This window comes from Delphinus delphis, chromosome 15 (genome assembly GCF_949987515.2).
Source record: "Delphinus delphis chromosome 15, mDelDel1.2, whole genome shotgun sequence".
Classification (NCBI taxonomy): domain Eukaryota; kingdom Metazoa; phylum Chordata; class Mammalia; order Artiodactyla; family Delphinidae; genus Delphinus; species Delphinus delphis.
Genome location: NC_082697.1, coordinates 23202568 through 23220537, shown reverse-complemented (window position 1 = coordinate 23220537; position 17970 = coordinate 23202568). Strand labels below are relative to the sequence as shown.

Genomic DNA, 17970 nt, shown 5'->3' with positions numbered 1-17970 from the left:
CTGGTACACCCAGCATGGTAGGTTTTCTCCATTACTTCCCCTTACCACTCTATTTCTGCCACAGCACTCATCACAATCTATAATAGCCTTTTTGTTTAATTCTTACTTTCTGTCTACTAGAATGAAAGCTCAATGAGGGTCCTTTTTGATCCTGTTAACCAGTTTATCCCCAATATCCAGAATAATGTCAGGCACCTGAGGGGCATGCACATTGTTGACGGAAGAGATAGGCAAGCAGACTCAGCTATGGAAATCAAGTGGAGTGGTAGTCTTACTCCACAATTCCCAAGTACAGATTGGAATTCTCCCTGAGCCTCTCATAAAGTCACAGAATAAATAGAGGAAGGTGATTTTATTTCTCTAATTTGCAAATTAGCAATTTTTTTAAAAGAAACAAATTAGTACAATAATAGGTAGAGTCATACACGTATTTCTGGCTCCATTAGGTCAAAAGAAAAGAAGGACAAGAACACAAAGGAGACAAGCCTTCTAAGAAACTTGCTGTTCAGTCTATAGTCAATATGAAAAGGTAGCCTTTGGAGCCACGAAAAAGATGAAATCGTAGATGATTATGCTTGATTCTGAAGGAGTCAATCTCTCTGAGCAGCAGTAAGCAACAACTCAAATGTCCAAGTAGAGCATCAGGGTCCCTGAACAAAGAGCCTTCTTCTGGTTCCTCGGGCTCCCCCCACCAAGGGTATGGGCTCCCCAAGCAGTAGCAATATCATTCATAGCAAATGTCCCTCCTGTTTCAGGATGAGAACATCCACTCACTACAAGACTACAGAAGGACTCCTGGAGTGAAATGGGTAGTGTTCCCCACCAAAGGAGCTGAGGCTGGAGAAAGATAGTTTTCTCATGTTTCTGTCTTGGAAGCAGGCCAATGCTGAAGTCAACCGGGCTATACCAATTCTGGTGTGAACATGGAGCAGCCACTGGGGGTAACAAGGTACCTGGCTGTGCATGGGTTGATGAGGCAGGAGACGCCAGGCCAGCACAAAGTCAGAGGCCCACTCTTCTAGTGTTGGGTCCACTTGATGCTCTTGAGGTCAATGCCATCCTGCACCATCTCCCAGAGAGGGCTGCCAAAGAGAAGAGGTATTTGGATGAGTGAAGGCTTAGGAAGCAGCCAGCACTGGCTACTAGGCTGTAAGCCTTGACTTGCCTCCATCTGCTCTTGTCTCTCCTCTACCTCCTTGCCCTGATAGACCCCAACACAAGAGGTTATCAAGTCTTTCTCAGCTATATGTAAGCAACAACTACTGAAGCCCACGTGCCACAACTACTGAAGCCCGTGCACCTAGAGCCTGTGCTCCGCAACAAGAGAAGCCCCTGCTCGCCCCTGCTATAGAAAGCCAACACGCAGCAAAGAAGACCCCACGCGGCCAAAAAAAAACAACAAAAAAAACCCTAAAGAACTGAATAAATTCAGATGTTTTTCATTATTTAATTAAATTTTATTTATTTGGCTGCATGGCTTGTAGGATCTTAGTTCCCTGACCAGGGATTGAACCCGTGCCCCCTGCAGTGGAAGTGCAGAGTCTTTTTTTCTTTTTTTTTTTGAACAGAGAACAGGAGTATTTATTTATTTATTTTAAAATTTATTTATTTATTTATTTATTTTTGGCTGTGTTGGGTCTTCGTTTCTGTGCGAGGGCTTTCTCTAGTTGTGGCAAGTGGGGGCCACTCTTCATCACAGTGCGCGGACCTCTCACTATCGCGGCCTCTCTTGTTGCGGAGCACAGGCTCCAGACGCGCAGGCTCAGTAGTTGTGGCTCACGGGCCTAGTTGCTCCGCGGCACGTGGGATCTTCCCAGACCAGGGCTCGAACCCGTGCCCCCTGCATTAGCAGGCAGATTCTCAACCACTGCACCACCAGGGAAGCCCTGAAGTGCAGAGTCTTAACCACTGGACCGCCAGGGAATTCCCCGTTATTTTATTTTATTTATTTATTTATTTAAAATTTTTTTAATTTATTTTTATTTTTGGCTGTGTTGGGTCTTCGTTGCTGTGTGTGGGCTTTCTCTAGTTGTGGCGAGTGGGGCTCTGTTGTGGTGCGCGGGCTTCTCACTGCGGTGGCTTCTTTTGTTGCAGAGTACAGGCTCTAGGCGCTCAGGCTTCAGTAGTTGTGGCTCGCAGGCTCTAGAACGCAGGCTCAGTAGTTGTGGCGCACGGGCTTAGTTGCTCCGCGGCATGTGGGATATTCCCGGACCAGGGCCCAAACCCGTGTCCCCTGCATTGGCAGGCGGATTCTTAACCACTGCGCCACCAGGGAAGTCCAGTTCTTTAGTTTTTAAAGACACCTTTTCATACTCTGAAAACAAGTAGCCAAGAGGATCCACTTTCCTGCTTTGTGGTATCTCTAAATCCTAAAATTCAAGGATTCTCAAACTTTAATTTCTGGCAGTGTGAATACACAGCCTAAGGATAAGAGAGGAGCCAGCACAGCAATTTCTTCCAAAGGGTCTCTGGTACAATAGTGCATACCTCATTTCTCGAAGACGCTTCACATGGTAAATGCACTTCTCCACTGTGTAGTCTACTTCCTCCTCTGTAGTGAAACGGCCGATTCCAAACCTGAAAAAGACACAGAGAGGAGCTCTGCATCAGACCTGTGGCACCAGGGTAAATTCATTCAGCAAATACTCAATGAGGATCTACTCCACAAAAGACATGGAGAGAACATGGTCCTTCCCCTAGAGGGCAGAGTTTCTGCGAACATGGTCTGTGTGCCACCTGAGAATCACTCTAGAAGTTTCCTACTCCTCCTCCAAACCTAATGAATCAGAATCTCTAGTGTGGCACTCAGACCTCTTCATCTTTCACAGACTTCCCAGGTGACAGTCAATAAGGTCTGCAAAACACTGCTCGAGAAACTTTCATGAAGAATGAAGAAGGGATAAGTTTAACTAAATTGAGGAAGACTCTAACAGGAGAAGAATAATACAAAAGAGGATGCCTTCCATAAATGCTGCAGCTCAAATGACTGACCTGATAGAAGAGTGAGCTAAATCCTCATCAGTGCCAATTGCTCGAAGGACGTAAGAGGGCTCCAGGGATGCAGAGGTGCAGGCGCTGAGGAGAAAGACACAGAGCCTTGCTCAGTTCAGCAATAAATCTGCTTTTGGCCACAAACCTCCAGTCTTGCTCCCACCCCCAGACCCCTGGAGTCATACCATGGAGACAAAAGAGACATTCTAATCCGACACAGCGAAAGGGCCAGACGCTGCTAGCTGCTCTGGCCCCTGTGAAGGATAACCTCCTTGAGAAGGACACTGCCAAAGCATGACAGAGCATGATACCACGTGAGCTAGGTGTGACACCAAGAGGCAGCAGAGCACCAGGTGCTCACTCCCCTACAACCAAATGCATTATCTGTACAGGCCTGGACAGCAGCTAAACCCTTGGTGGCCTCTGAAGCATCCTTGAACTCTGGAGGCCTGTAACAGAACTACCAGAATAACACTAGAACAGATACATGCATCTCCTGGGACCACAAAAGGCACAAAACTCTACCACAGGAGGCCCTCCTAGGGTGGCAAACTTTAGCCTGTGCCCAGCTAGCTAAAAATAGGTGCTTACAAAATGACTTTTACTCTCAACTAAGAGCTCTTGTGCCTGTCATCTCCACAATGGGAAGCTTATTAACCTAACACTTAAAGCCAGACTAACTGGTCCTGCCACAGTCCCTGTCTATCCAATCCAACTCACCTTCCCGAGGATAAGGCAACATCCTTGAGTGCCATCAGCAGACTCTCCCCTTCCACATATGCAAAGGAGAGGTTGATACAGCCTGGAAGAGTGAATTACTATGAGAGAAGGCTCAGAGTCTCCAGCTCTTCCAGATGGGGACAGAATGGGCACGTCTGTACCTGGGTAATGGTGCTCAGGGTCCCCATTCATCACCACGTCTGGAAGGCTCTTCATTATCTTCCGTGTCAGTCGTTCTGCTAACTTGGAGATCCGCTTGTGGTCATACTGAGGAGCAGGCAAGGGAGGACTAAGCATAGTGACCATTAACAGCTCAGAAACACACAGGACGAGGAGCCCTGCCCGCTGCCCAGAAGTGACTGGGCATCTGACCCACCTATCGCCCTGTGTTGCTCATGGAGACCACTGTATCCCCAGCACTGAGCACAGAGATGCTCAATAACTGGACAGATGGTTTCAATAACCCAGAATAAATGAGCTGATAACTACTGAAGGGCCTGGATTTTGGAGCCCATAACACCTCCCTCAATAAGATGCCAGAAGCACTGGGACAAAGATGGTTTTCTTAAACCTCCTCTTCTGGCAAAGATCTGACCCAGTCATGCCCAGAAGCCTCAACACAGGAGACCCAGCACAGGGGAAGAATCTGTGGGAGGGAACTGCTCTCCGCATACCTCCATCTCTTGCTGTGCCACCTCACACGCAGCCCCCAGCCCCACCACCAAGGGTGTTGGGACTGTCCCAGACCGCATGCCCCGCTCCTGCCCCCCTCCACTCTGCAGGGCCTCCACACGCACACGGGGCCGGCGGCGAATGTAGATGGCACCAACCCCTGGGAAACAAAGTTTATTATAAAAAAAGAGAAAAAGGAAAATGCAGATGAAACAATATATCACTTTTCAAAGGGGTCAAAATATTCTTTCAACTTTTCTGTAAGCTTGACATTTTTCAAAAAAAAAAGATTGGGGGAAAAGAAGAAACAGCAGCAAAAGCATAATATTTATCAAAATTATTTTGTACCAGAAGGAGTGACAGCCAAAATGGTTTAAAGTAGCTCCCTATGCATGTATAAAATGACATCATGCAATGCAGCATTATTCATAATAGCAAAAAATTGGAAACAACTTAGATGTCCATAATCAGGAAAATGGGCAAATAAATTATGGTATATCCATGCCTGAAATTCAAAGGAGGTGTATAAAAGAATGAGGAAGCTCCTGTACTACCACTATAAAATCTCCAAGATACATTGTTAGAACACTGGTGAAATGTGATAATGTCTGTACTTCAGTTTAAAAAAATTAAAGATGCATTGTTAGGTGAAGATGCAATGAGTGTAGTATGCTACTGTTTGAGTAAAAAGGGGAAGAGGGGAAGTATATATGTGATTATGAATGTATTTATTTATTTATTTTTGGCCACGTTGGGTCTTGGTTGCCGTGCATGGGCTTTCTCTAGTTGCGGTGGGCGGGGCCTACTCTTTGTTGTGGTGTGCGGGCTTCTCATTGCGGTGGCTACTGTTGTTGTGGAGCACGGGCTCTAGGTGGCGCGGGCTTCAATAGTTGTGGCACGCGGGCTCAGCAGCTGCGGCTCGTGGGCTCTAGAGCGCAGGCGCAGTAGTTTCAGTGCATGGACTTAGCTGCTCCACGGCATGTGGGATCTTCCCAGACCAGGGCTCAAACCCGTGTCCCCTACACTGGCAGGCAGATTCCTAAACACTGTGCCACCAGGGAAGTCCCATATATGTGATTATAAATGCATAAAATAGTTCTAGAAAAATACTCAAGAAACTGTCTCCCTAGGGGGAACTGCATGGCTTAGAGACAGAGGTGAGAGACTTTCCACAGTGTACTTTTTTGCAGCTTTTGAATTTTGAACCATATTACCTTGTCTAAATAGAATAAAAATTTTTAATTTAAAAAAAAATTAAAACCTTGAGGGGAAAAAAAGGGGAGAAGTCAGAATGGAAGTAAAAATTAGCATAATCTCCTAGGGTCTATCAAAACTTAAAAATGTATACAACTTGTGACTCAGCAAATCTGTTTATAGGAATTTCATACCAAAATATGAGCATGAATGTACAAAGATATTCACTAAGTAGCCAAGGGTTTTGAATAGAGTGAGCACTTGCTGAAGGTCACCTTCTCCCTCACAGAACAACTACTGACTTACTGAGGCAGAGACTACAGGTACCATAGCAAGTAAGGCAATGGTTCCCAAATTTATTATGAAGGACCCTAGTTTTAAAATAATTTATGTGCCAAGCTGCATTTATTAAGAAATATTTCATTTCCCCATTAAAATAAAATCAAATTCAAGTATCCTACACTGTCTGAATCTCTGCAGTTCCCAGGTTCAGAGAGTCAGTGCTCAGATACTACATCTGGATAGTGAAGGATACAATGTTATCTAAATCTATTTAGGTCCTGAGTTCAACAAGCAAGAGTTTGGATAGTGAGGGATACCTGTACACATTTACGTGCTGATCAGAGCTCCTGCTCAATATGAGTTAATTTTATCAAAACAGATTTAGGTACAAAAAAAGCCAATAAGCCAATTTTAGTTAAAGACAGAACACCTGTTGGGCTTACAAAAACACTCTTTACAACCTCTGGGAGCCTTTAGAAGAAGCCCCTCTTATATACTTCCAGGAGTTATCACACCTTTTTCCACAAGGTGTACATCCAGATGACACACCCCGCAGACACAGCAAGCGTACTGGCATAACCAACCACCACAGGCCCTCACCCAAGAGACAGAGAAGGAGTTGTTCATTTTGGATGGCTACCTCCATAAAATAGAGGACAATAGTCTCTTCCCAAAGATTGGGGTGCAGAGGCAGAATTCCAGCTAGAAAACATTCCTAGGCCAATAGGACCATAGGAAACAGACAAGTATCCTTGAGAGATTAATAGGAGCAAAGACTACTAAAACTAGGAACAAACACCAAGAAACATAAAAGCCCATACAATCTTCCCCTAAGGCTAAAGCAAGACACGAGGGAATGAAGAACTCAAAGAATATTGATCTGCAAATCACAGTGGGGTAGACAAGATAACTGGACTTATCCAGCTCATTTGATATGACAAAACCTTTGTTCCTCAACCAAATTAACATCTACATGAAAGTATTTTCTAAAGAGACCAGTGAAGAATGGCCTGCTATATAGTAACTGCTAGAAGCTACCAATAAGCACATGTTAGCACATCTAGCTATTGCTAAATGACACTTGCATTCTGCAGGGCACTCTGAATATACAATTTCCTCTGAGAGCAGTGGGAGTGCCCAATGAGTCCCAGGAACACCTGTCAAAAAGTTTGCCGGGAGGTCCAGAGAGGAGGAACTCTAGGAGGGGCTAGTACCTTTCGGACCATAGATTTTGTGACCACTGATGCTCATGAGATCAATTTTCATGTCGTTGACGTCAAGTGGGATTTTTCCAACAGCCTGGGCTGCATCAGTATGGAAATACACCTTTCTGGAACTGCAAATGTGCCCTGAGAAAACAACAAAGGGGAAGAACCAGAGCACAATGTTAGGAAGTAACCTGGCAGTGGTCCCACAATGTACCATGAGATCTAAGGCAAAATTATACATGGCATTGGCCACTAGCCACATAGTAAATCACTTCTCTCTCTTTCTGTCTCTGTCTCTCATTCTCAGCTCTAGTGTCCTTGACTAGAATAAACAAGAGCAAGTGCAAAACACCCAATCAAAACACCCCCGATATTCTGATTCATAAGACTCTTCCTACCTCATTAACACTGGCCTTCCAATATATCAGATTAACTTTTAGATCCTTTTGATTTAAAAGAAGCAAAGATTAACAGATCTATTTGCTAATGTACCTAAGAGGTTACAGGGCGAGTGCCTCTGGCTCTATGAGCATAGTAAAGAGATGTTCTAAAACAAAAAAGGTAAAAGAGGAAGAGAAAAAAGGTGGAGGTTTTTTGTTTTGTTTTCTGCACCAAGTGCAATAAAATGAAAACAACATAAAGGGTACTACACCTGGATTCAAATACTAGCTGTGCTATTTACAATATGTCCTTGATCAAGGAACTGAAGCTCTCTCTCTCTTGGTTTCCTTACCTCATTCTATAAAGTGTTACAGATCCTAGTCCAGTCCTGCTCCTCAGATGGATCTCAGTGGTGGGCAAGCGTCAGGGTCCACCCATGATACTCACCTATTTCTGCAATGGGTTGCTTCACTCCAATCTCATTGTTCACAGTCATGACTGAGACCAGACTGGTATCCGGCTGGATGGCAGCCTCTAGTTCCTAAGAACATCAGGAGTAAGGAAACTATATAGTACCAACAGAGTCCTCCCTAACTCAGAATGTATGCAAGCTTAGTCTTGAAAAGGGGCCTTTCACTACACACCTACCGGAGTGGGTAAAATTAAAATAGTGACAACACAAAATGCTGGCGAGGAGGCAACGAAACTGGATCACTCATATACTACTGGTGGGAACCTAAAATGGTACAACCACCTGAAAAACAGTTTGGTAGTTTTTGTTTCTTATAAAACTAAACATGAAATTACCATATGACCCAGTAGTTGCACTCTTGGGCATTACCTCAGGGAAATGTAAACTTAAATTCACACCAAAAAACCGACACATAAATGTTCATGGTAGCTTTATTCATAATAGCCAAAACCTAAAAACAACCCAGATGTCCTTCAACAGGTAAATGGTTAAAGAAACTGTGTACTTCCATTACATGGAATACTATTCAGCAATAAAAAGGTACAGACTACTGAGACATGCAACAACTTAAATGACTCGCCAAAGACTTATGCTAAATTAAAAGAGTCAATCCCAAAAGGTTACGTACTATATTATTCCATTTACGTAACATTATTGAAAAGACAAAATTAAAGAAATGGAGATCAAATTAGTGGTTTTAAAAGAAGACCATGGGACTTCCCTGGTGGTCCAGTGGTAAAGAATCCGCCTTACAATGCAGGCGGATCTGATCTGGGTTTGATCCGTGGTCAGGGAACTAAGATCCCACATGCCATGGGGCAACTAAGCCCATGCACCACAACTACCGAGCTCGCGCACCCTGGAGCCTGCGTGCCACAACTAGAGAAGAGAAAACCCGCAGGCCGCAACTAGAGAGAAGCCCGCACACCACAATGAACAGCCTGCGCGCCGCAACGAAAGATCCTGCATGCCTCAACAAAGATCCTGCGTGCCACAACTAAGGCCTGACGCAGCCAAAATTAAAATAATTAATTAAATAATCAATCTTAAAAAAAAAAAAGACCATGAAGCGTCATTGTAGTGATAGTTACAATGAAACTACACATGTGATGAAACTGCATAGAGCTAAACACACACACAAGTGTGTACAAGTAAAACTGGGGAAATCAGAGCAAGATGGATCAACATCAATATCCTGGTTGTAATATTATACTATACTTCTGTAAGATGTTATCATTAAGGGAAACTGATAGAGGGTACATGAGATCTCTCTGTATTACTTCTGACAACTGCATGAGAATCTATAATTATTTAAAAATTAAAAGTTTAATAAAAAAAAAGAGGGGGAGCCTTTCCTACATAAGGTTGTCAGAGTAAAAAGCAGCAAAGAACAAAGTAAGTAGTAAAAAACAAGGCTACTATTTTCAACACTGAGGTAGGGACCACATTTGACTAAAATATTTGTCTTAAAGAAACTAGTAATCAACCTCCCAACATCTATTATACTTTCCCTGACACTGGTCTAATGTAGGTTCTCAATGTTATGTTTCTCTCAGTTTCTTGTTTACTTCCTTTATTGCATATATCTCAATTCATAATTATTTCATTTATGTGTTTGTTTACATGTTAACTGTCCCCTTCACTAAAATATAAGCTCCTTGAAGGCAGGGACTAACATCCTACTTAATGGTGAAAGCTTTCATCTAAGATCAGGAAGAAAACAAGGGTATCTGCTCTCACCACTTTTATTCAACTGGGCAAAAAAAAAGAAATAAAAGCCCTCCAGGTTGCAAAGAAAATAGTAAAATTATCTCTATTTGCACATCACAGGGATCTGTCCAGGGATGGATTTGTCTAGGGATGTCTAGGGATGCTGACATCCAAAATTTGGTGGAGAAGATACTCGGACCCAAAATTGACATATAAAGATATGGGCCAAAAAGGGAAATATTATTCACAAAAACTACACCTACTCTTTTGAAGGATGAGAAACATCAGTGCAGGGAGAAGGAGGCCAGAGCTTTCCCGCGATGGCTGTCACACAGACCAGGAAGCACCAAAAAAGCTGAGAAACAAATCTTCAGCAAAAAAGGAGGATGGTACACACTCAAGGGGAACATACTCTGAGTCACACTGCAAGGCATATTTCTCTAAACCCCTCCGTCACCATTAGATCTAGTCCTTCAAGCTCCAGCTGAGGCTGAAGAGATAGATTTATAGGCTGAAGCCAGGCTCCTCCTATTTTGTCCCTCTTACCTTCAGGTCGATGATACCACTCTTCGTCACTGGGAGGTAGGTGACCTGAAAGCCCTCAGCTTCCAGTGAACGGCAGGAGTCCAAGACACATTTGTGTTCTGTCTGCGTGGTGATCAAGTGCTTTTTCCGTGATCTGTAGAACCTGGCCACCCCCTAGAAATTGGCAGTGGTGAAAGGAAGAAGAATATACTCAGAGAGACAGCAGTGACTTCCATCCTAGTTGTAGGGAGTAAGTGGACAAAGGCAGTATGCTCCAACATCAATCATCTGACACCAATTGCATGTCCTATAATTCAATTTAATTCTGACACTAACTATCCCAAATTAGCGCAAATCCCACAGATTAAGGGCCTCAGTCCCCCAAGACTGCCTCCACTTCAGATGCCAGCCGTAAGGCCTAGGTGTCACAAGTCACCCACCCATACTTCCCCAGCTGGCTGCAAATACAGGGCTTCCCACAGTCCCCTAAGGTTCAATAATTCTCTGTGATTCACAGAACTCAATGAAAACACTATATTACTATCATAGCTTTATCACAAAGGATACAACCCAGGAACAGCCAAATGGAAGAGATGCACAGGTGAGTTCTGGGGCAGGGAGGGGCACAGAGTTTCCATGCCCTCTCCCCGTAAATCTAAGAATGCCACCTTCCAGTACAACCATGAGTTTGCCAACCTGGAAGCTCCTCTGAGTTTTGTTTTCCAGAGTTTTTATGGGGGTTTCATAACACAGGCACAACTGCTTAAATCATTGGCCATATGACTGGACTCAATCTCCAGCCCCCCTCTCTTCCCCAGATGAAAGTTACAACTCTCTAATCACATTCTTGGTCCTTCTGGAGTGGCCAGCATGCCCCTTGAAACTATCTAAGGGCCCACCATGAATCACTTCATCACCAGAAACTCAGGTATGGCAAAGGGGCTTGTTATGAATAACAAAACACATTCCTAGCATTCAGGAAACTGCAAGGTTTTAGAAGCCCTGTGCCAGGAACACAGGACAAAGACCAAATATATTTTTTATTGTACCATAGGTGGAAAATGGGGAACATTGCTATCCTTGCATCCCAGGAAAAGTCTGTCTCTTTTATTTCTATTTAAATACAAAACATGCAAATATGGTGATACCCAAAGCTGGCAGTGCAGAAGTGAAACTCATAGACGCATTCCTTGCTGATAGCATTATTTACACTATAATCTCTTCAGAAATCATTTACAAAAATGTCTTAAAAGCTGAATTCACACTCTTTACTGTGATTCCTCTTTTGGGAATTTACCTTAGGGCAGCGGTCCCCAACCTTTTTGGCCCAGGGACCGGTTTCATGGAAGACAGTTCTTCCATGGATGTGGGGGGTGGGGGCAGGGTTCAGGCAGTAATGAGAGCGATGGCGAGCGGCAGATGAAGCTTCACTCGCTCGCCTGGCTGCCACTCACCTCCTGCTGTGCAGCCTGGTTCATAGACCGGTAGCGGTCCATGGCCCGGGGGTTGGGGACCCCTGCCTTAGGGAAATATTTCAAAGGATAGATGAAGCTTTAGAGACAAAATATGCTTTAGTTATATTTACAATCCTTAAAAAAATAGAAAGATTAAACACCAACAACAGAGAAATGAACAGTAAACTGCAATAACACAACTCCATGAAAAAGAATATAGTTAGTTATATTAAAAACTATCGAGTTTGAAATGGAAAAACATAGGATATGTTATTAATGGTTACAGAAGAATAAATGTAGCATGCTACAATATGTGAAAATATTAAAAGCAAATTCATATGTATGTATAATTTGTTTTCTAGAACAATACTAAACAGACTTGAGGTCAGAATAGGGGAGGAAGAAGTGGAAGACCTACACTTTATTTTAAACCTTTCCATAGGGTTAAAAAAAAAAAAACTCACCACATATGCATGAATTCCTTTAAAAAAATTAAAATAAATAAAATGTGCAACCCAGTCCCTCCCAGAGCTTATAAGAATACTACTTTAAAAGCAGAATATGAAACTAATTAGGCCAAAATTATAACTACATAAAAACTGTATGTTCTTGAGGACAAGGAACATAAAAATGAAAACATTAGAAGTTCCCTCCCCACCTCCTATCTCACTTACCCAAAGTGTTGAATCCTCTAATAGCAGACAGATATTTACTCTACCCGTCCAGGAGACCAGAGGAAAGCTGTCGCAACTACTCTAGCAATCCTTGGCCTCTAGGTTTGGGAATCTGCGGAAACCTTCAAAGCAAACATTTTCTAAGTTCTGAAAATGCTCCCCATTCCAGAAACCATTCTCATCTTTGGAGAGACCACACCCCTGGCTCTGTGGCCTCTGCAGTCCCAAGGAAGGATACCTTCCTTCTAAAGGGATCAGGCAGAGTACTGATGACTCTGGAACCTGGCCCATGTCTAGGCCTCCTTTACTCAGTCCAAGGTCAGAAAAAGCCATACTGGCAACACAGGTGAGAGACAGTGGTGAGAGAGGGTAGAGCCAGAGTTGAACCTACAGCAGCCCATCAGAGCCTTGGTATTTACACAAGTGACCCTGGCAACCAGACCCAGTCAGACGTGTTTATGTTCTGTGAAACACCGACATGACTACTGAGACTGGAATTTTACTTTTGTTAGCACCGAAGATCGGTAGGTCCTAAGGATAGAGTGACTAATCTCAGAATGGGTGATCAAGTGAATGTCTGCAGAAGGCACCACAGCAACCAGTACAAAACGGGGACATCTAAAGAAAACAGGAGGAACTTGCTGCAGACAGATCTCATCAGAAAGAAAGGGAAGGCTGAGAGGAAGGCAGCCCTGAAATCACAGATATGTGTGAAGCTGGTAACAAGAAGCAGAGAAATATATCCAATTACAAGTGTATTCTGGACTTCACTGTGACTAGATCAAAAGGATGGGGAAAAGGGTTGAGTCACCATTATTTACTCTTTGAAGTAGCTGCCGTCCAAAACACCACATGGTTGATGGTCCAAGAGCCACCTCCTTTCCTATGCAACTACCTCACTGAACTCAGTTCAACAGGAGCAAAGACTTAAGATAGAGTAGACTGCAAAGGGCTGAAGGAAGCAACAAATCAGAAAGAGTATGTGTCTGTATTTTCTTCACAATAGGGTGAAAGTGGGTAGCTGGGAAATATATATGAGCCTAAATGATGGCAGGACACCACCTCCCAGGTCAGGAAAGCCCAGATATGCCCTTTGGTTCCCTTCTCTTACCTTAATTGCTATGTTGTTGGATTCAGTAGCGCCACTAGTGAAGATAATCTCACGAGGATCAGCCCCAATCAGAGATGCTACTTGCTGCAAGCCAAGAAACAAAAATAAGTAGCATCAGTTCCCTAGGCAGGAATGCAGCTGCAGAGACAACTAAGACAAAGGTCTGGAGCAAGAAGAGCTCCACTGTATTCTATCAACTGCTCAAGAAGCAGCTCTGTACCCATTAGAATCAGACAAGGGGATATACTCAGCTACATCCCAGATCCCAGGCTCTTTTCCAGCCCAATACAAAATAATAACTTTGGTGTTTTTGAAAAAGCACTTATTGAGCTCTTAGCATGTATACGCATCATGTTAATAAACACATCACCAGGGCTTCCCTGGTGGCGCAGTGGTTGAGAATCTGCCTGCCAATGCAGGGGACATGGGTTCAAGCCCTGGTCTGGGAAGATCCCACATGCCGCGGAGCAACTAGGCCCGTGAGCCACAACTACTGAGCCTGCGCGTCTGGAGCCTGTGCTCTGCAACAAGAGAGGCCGCGACAGTGAGAGGCCCGCACACCGTGATGAAGAGTGGACCCCGCTCGCTACAACCAGAGAAAGCCCGCGCACAGAAACGACAACCCAACACAGCCAAAAATAAATAAATAAATAAATATATAAACACGTCACCAGAATTGTCTGATTTAATCCACCCAATAACCCCAAGAAGTAGGAACTACTACAATTTCTATTTTCTTTTTCTTTCTTTCTTTTTTTGGCCATGTTGGGCGGATTGCAGGATCTTAGTTCCCCAACCAGGGATCGAACCCAGGCCCTTCCCAATCTCCATTTTCAGTGTGAGGAAACTGAGGCTTCGAGAAATCAGATAACTTGCCAAAGGTCACTTAGCTAGGAAATGTGGGAACTAATCAAATGCCTTCAGAGGGACTCCAAAGGCCTGTTCTTTGAATCTCTTCCTGAGAGAGCCCCAAGCCATTTCCACCTCCACCCACAGCTACAAAAAAAGAAATGCCTCCCACAGGCCACTGACCCTCTGACATCAGAACCTCCTGGAGTCCTCTGTACTAACCTGGCGAGCACGTTCCATGGCTGCCTCACTCTCCCAGCCATAAGCATGTGTCCGGGAATGTGGGTTCCCATAGTAGTTGACTAGGTAAGGGAGCATGGCATCAAGCACCCGAGGGTCCTGAGCATAACAGAATAGATCAGTCTCCTTGAGCCCACAGTTTACTCGGGCCCCACTCCATCCCCTGAGACCCGCCCAACCTGCCTCAGCACACTCCCAACCCTTCAGACCCTGCCTAGATTAGGCCTCAAACATTCTTCCATCCCCTCAGGTACTAACCAAATGTTAGCCTAATATACTCCCTTACCAACCCATCTTAAATCAGATTATTCTACCATCTGCTCAGATAATCTACAAACATTGCCCTGTTCTGATAGCCGTGTCTGCAGGTGTTTCCACTCCTGCCAAGAAATGTGATCTACGAGAGCCCAGGACATGACAGAGTCCACATGTTGATGAAAACGTGCATTAATATTCAAGTGTTTATCATGCGCCAGGCGCTGTTCTAAGGGCTACTTTATGTCTTTTAACCTATTTAATTCTTGCCCAAATTCACGTAGTAAGTAGCAATCCGGCTAATTCCAGAGTCTATGCTTTTAACTACTACCAGAGTGCCTGCACTGAGTGATGTGTCCAAGATCAATAGCTAGTAAGTAGTAAAGCCATTTCTAGAGGATTACAGCTTAAGCCTCCTGACTCCTGGCTCATTGCTTTTCCCAACACACAGTTCTCAATGGCTCTTACTTCTACAGGGATTCAGCCATTTCTGTGCATTGCCACTTCTACAATATAATTCCTAAAAACAGCTTGGGGAAAGCTGCCCCTCGATCCTTACCAGAGGAGTTGTAGCTTGCACATCCATATACAGAGGTCGCAGCACTGATTCCGCCTCCGGAGCAGTGGCTGCATCTGAGGGAACAGCAGACTGGGGAGCATGGTCTACAACTGACAAAAAATAGAACGGAGTGGCCACGTGAGAGGATGCAACTCTGCACACAGGGCATCCAAGACAGCAGAAGGTAAAAGCTGGATGGAGGTGAGATAAATTTAAGGGGTGCTGAGGTCGAATCTCAGTGGAAAAGGAAACAAAACATCAGAAAACTTGAGCCAACTGTAAAAAGAGGTAAGGGAGAGAGACAGGGTTCTTGGAGGGGGGTGCTGAGACAACATTCAAATTGCATAGTTGGGAGTGAGGAGACCTCTGAAAGGGCAAAGCCACTGAGAAGGAATGTGGAGACGGTATGTAAGATCTCCTTCAAAGGTTACTGGCTGGACGACTGGCATCTCTAAAATTTGGCCAGGAAAGGTCCGAAGGCCGAGCATCAAGGGCTCTGAGGGCCTGCAGGGAAGGATCTGAAGTGCGGGAGGGGGGCGCGCGGCGAAGTCAACCGTTCGCAGGGCCGGCATGAGAAAGTTTGAGGGGTGCAGCCAAGAGGAAGGGTCAGAGGGTCTGGGTAGCGGGCGGAAGAGGGAGGCTCCTGAATATGCAGGTGCGTCCCCACGCCCAGGGGAGAGATCCTCGCCTCCGGGGAAGTGGCAGCGAGCGAGCCCCGGAGCGTACCGCGCAGGCGCAGCCCCCGAGTTGGTGCCTTCGCCCTCGGCCACAGAGCGGCGGGGGCGGCCGCGGCCACCAGCCTCCAAGAGGTTCTCAGTAGCATCATCTCGGTGGCAGCCCTGCGCCCGAAGCGGCTGCCGTCCCCAGCTACAGGCCCCCGGAAGTACTACTCCGCGCCCCGGAAGCGGTTCCTCTGGCCGCGAGTGCGCTCCTCCTCGCGTTCCGTGTGAGACGTGGAGCTGAGCGACCAAGGCCGCGAGCAAGGTAAGGTGGGGGCACCGTGGCGCGGGGACTCGAACGCTCAGCGGGTGATGGAGCCGGGCTACACCCTTCTTTTCCTTCCCGGATTTCCCCGAACCCTCCGGCCTGCTCCCTGCCCCACCTCCTACGCCCCCTGCCCGACTCGGGCTGGCGGCTAGGCCCACTCTCCCCAAGCCTTCGAACTCCGCAGATGCCGGTGGCCGTGGGCCCCTATGGACAGTCACAGCCAAGCTGCTTCGACCGCGTGAAGATGGGCTTTGTGATGGGTTGCGCCGTGGGCATGGCAGCCGGGGCGCTCTTCGGCACCTTTTCCTGTCTCAGGTGAGGGGCCTGGGCCGTGATCTCTGGGCGGGACTACCGGACTTTCCCGCCCCACTCGGCCTGCCGCTGGAATAGAGCCTACTTCTTTCCAATTCCCTCGCTGCCCTGTAACGAGCGAGACTGATTTCCTAACCACCTTCAGTCTGGGAGGACAGGTTGGAAGCCTAAATGGTTGAGAATATGAGCTCTGACTCAAACCACTCAATGGCCCCTTACTCATTTTGTAACCTTGGGCAAGTTGGAGCCTGGGTTTCAAGTGTAAAATGAGGTCAGTAACCTCTACATCATATAGAGTTATAAGGCTCAAATCAGAGCACACTTAGCACACAATCTGGCACGTGTTAAGTGCTCAATAAAAGGCTGTTCTTACCGTCTTCCTGCTGTTATATTTATTTCCAATTGCGCATAGCGAAACAAACGATTAAATTTACTGGGAACAGGATGTAGAAATTAAGCAGATAAACTCTACACCCTGTCATTTCCACACATAAAAGAGACTATTCCCATTTTTCCAGATTGTAAATTATCATTTACTGAGCACTTACTGTCAGTCACGGTGCTAAATGCCCTGTTATCACGACAGGGCTGTGAATGCTGTGCTCCTCATTTTACACTTGACACAGCCTGTAAATTGCATTCTTAGTTCTTGAACCCACGTCTGACATCCCTATCATTGTTTTAACACTAGGAAACCGTCTAAAAGACAGATGTCTTATTGGATCATAAACCAGCACAAAAAAATGGTTTCCCTGTCCATGTACTTTATACTGCTTCTGTTGCCTCCCACAAACAGAAGTCAGTTGATACATTCATCAGAATCCACCTAGAGACCCTAACAGACCCTTTTCCTTGGCATTACACAACCCATATGGGAAGAGAAAATATCCTGCCAGACTTCAGCAGTGCCCATTATAAACACAAATTGTAAAAGGGCAGTTAATGTTCCCTGCATTTTTGTTCCCAATTGGCCCCATCTTGGTTTCCTCCTCTCAGGATCGGAATGCGGGGTCGGGAGCTGATGGGCGGCATCGGGAAAACCATGATGCAGAGTGGCGGCACCTTTGGCACATTCATGGCCATTGGGATGGGCATCCGGTGCTAATCAGGGCAGTGGTTGCCCACAACATCCACCCCCTCCCATCATTCCCAGCCCATGTACTATAATAAAACAAGTCTGAGTATTCTGAGTTTCTGTTAGAAGCATTTTTTCTCTCAGCCTGTTACCCAGCTCGGTTAGAGATCTTTGCAGGTGAGCTAGTGAGGTTTGGTGTCTTGTTTCACAAGACCTTTCTGTTAATCCAAAGTTGGGGGGACTTCCCTGGTGGTCCAGTGGCTAAGACTAGGTGCTCCCAATGCAGGGGACCCGGGTTT

General features: G+C 45.4%; 2 protein-coding genes across 3 annotated transcripts; one reads left to right on the top strand and one right to left on the bottom strand.

Moving 5' to 3' along the window:
• Positions 1 to 337: 337 nt before the first annotated feature.
• On the bottom strand, positions 338 to 16267 carry NFS1 (NFS1 cysteine desulfurase). The gene is made up of 13 exons (XM_060030893.1): positions 16024 to 16267; positions 15298 to 15407; positions 14466 to 14582; positions 13395 to 13478; positions 10177 to 10329; positions 7896 to 7989; positions 7074 to 7208; positions 4386 to 4543; positions 3873 to 3978; positions 3712 to 3793; positions 2992 to 3075; positions 2488 to 2577; positions 338 to 1082 (listed from the first exon to the last, which is right to left on the bottom strand). Exons 1-13 carry the CDS (start codon positions 16121 to 16123, stop codon positions 1019 to 1021), a joined length of 1377 nt encoding a protein of 458 aa, XP_059886876.1. The 5' UTR covers positions 16124 to 16267; the 3' UTR covers positions 338 to 1018.
• ROMO1 (reactive oxygen species modulator 1) lies at positions 16142 to 17786 on the top strand. Of its 2 annotated transcripts, none has more exons than XM_060030894.1 (3): positions 16142 to 16281; positions 16469 to 16599; positions 17593 to 17786. In XM_060030894.1, exons 2-3 carry the CDS (start codon positions 16469 to 16471, stop codon positions 17699 to 17701), a joined length of 240 nt encoding a protein of 79 aa, XP_059886877.1. In that variant the 5' UTR covers positions 16142 to 16281; the 3' UTR covers positions 17702 to 17786. The 2 variants fall into 2 exon arrangements, with proteins under 2 accessions (XP_059886877.1, XP_059886878.1); XM_060030895.1 differs by having other exon boundaries at positions 16187 to 16281; positions 16453 to 16599.
• Positions 17787 to 17970: the final 184 nt, after the last annotated feature.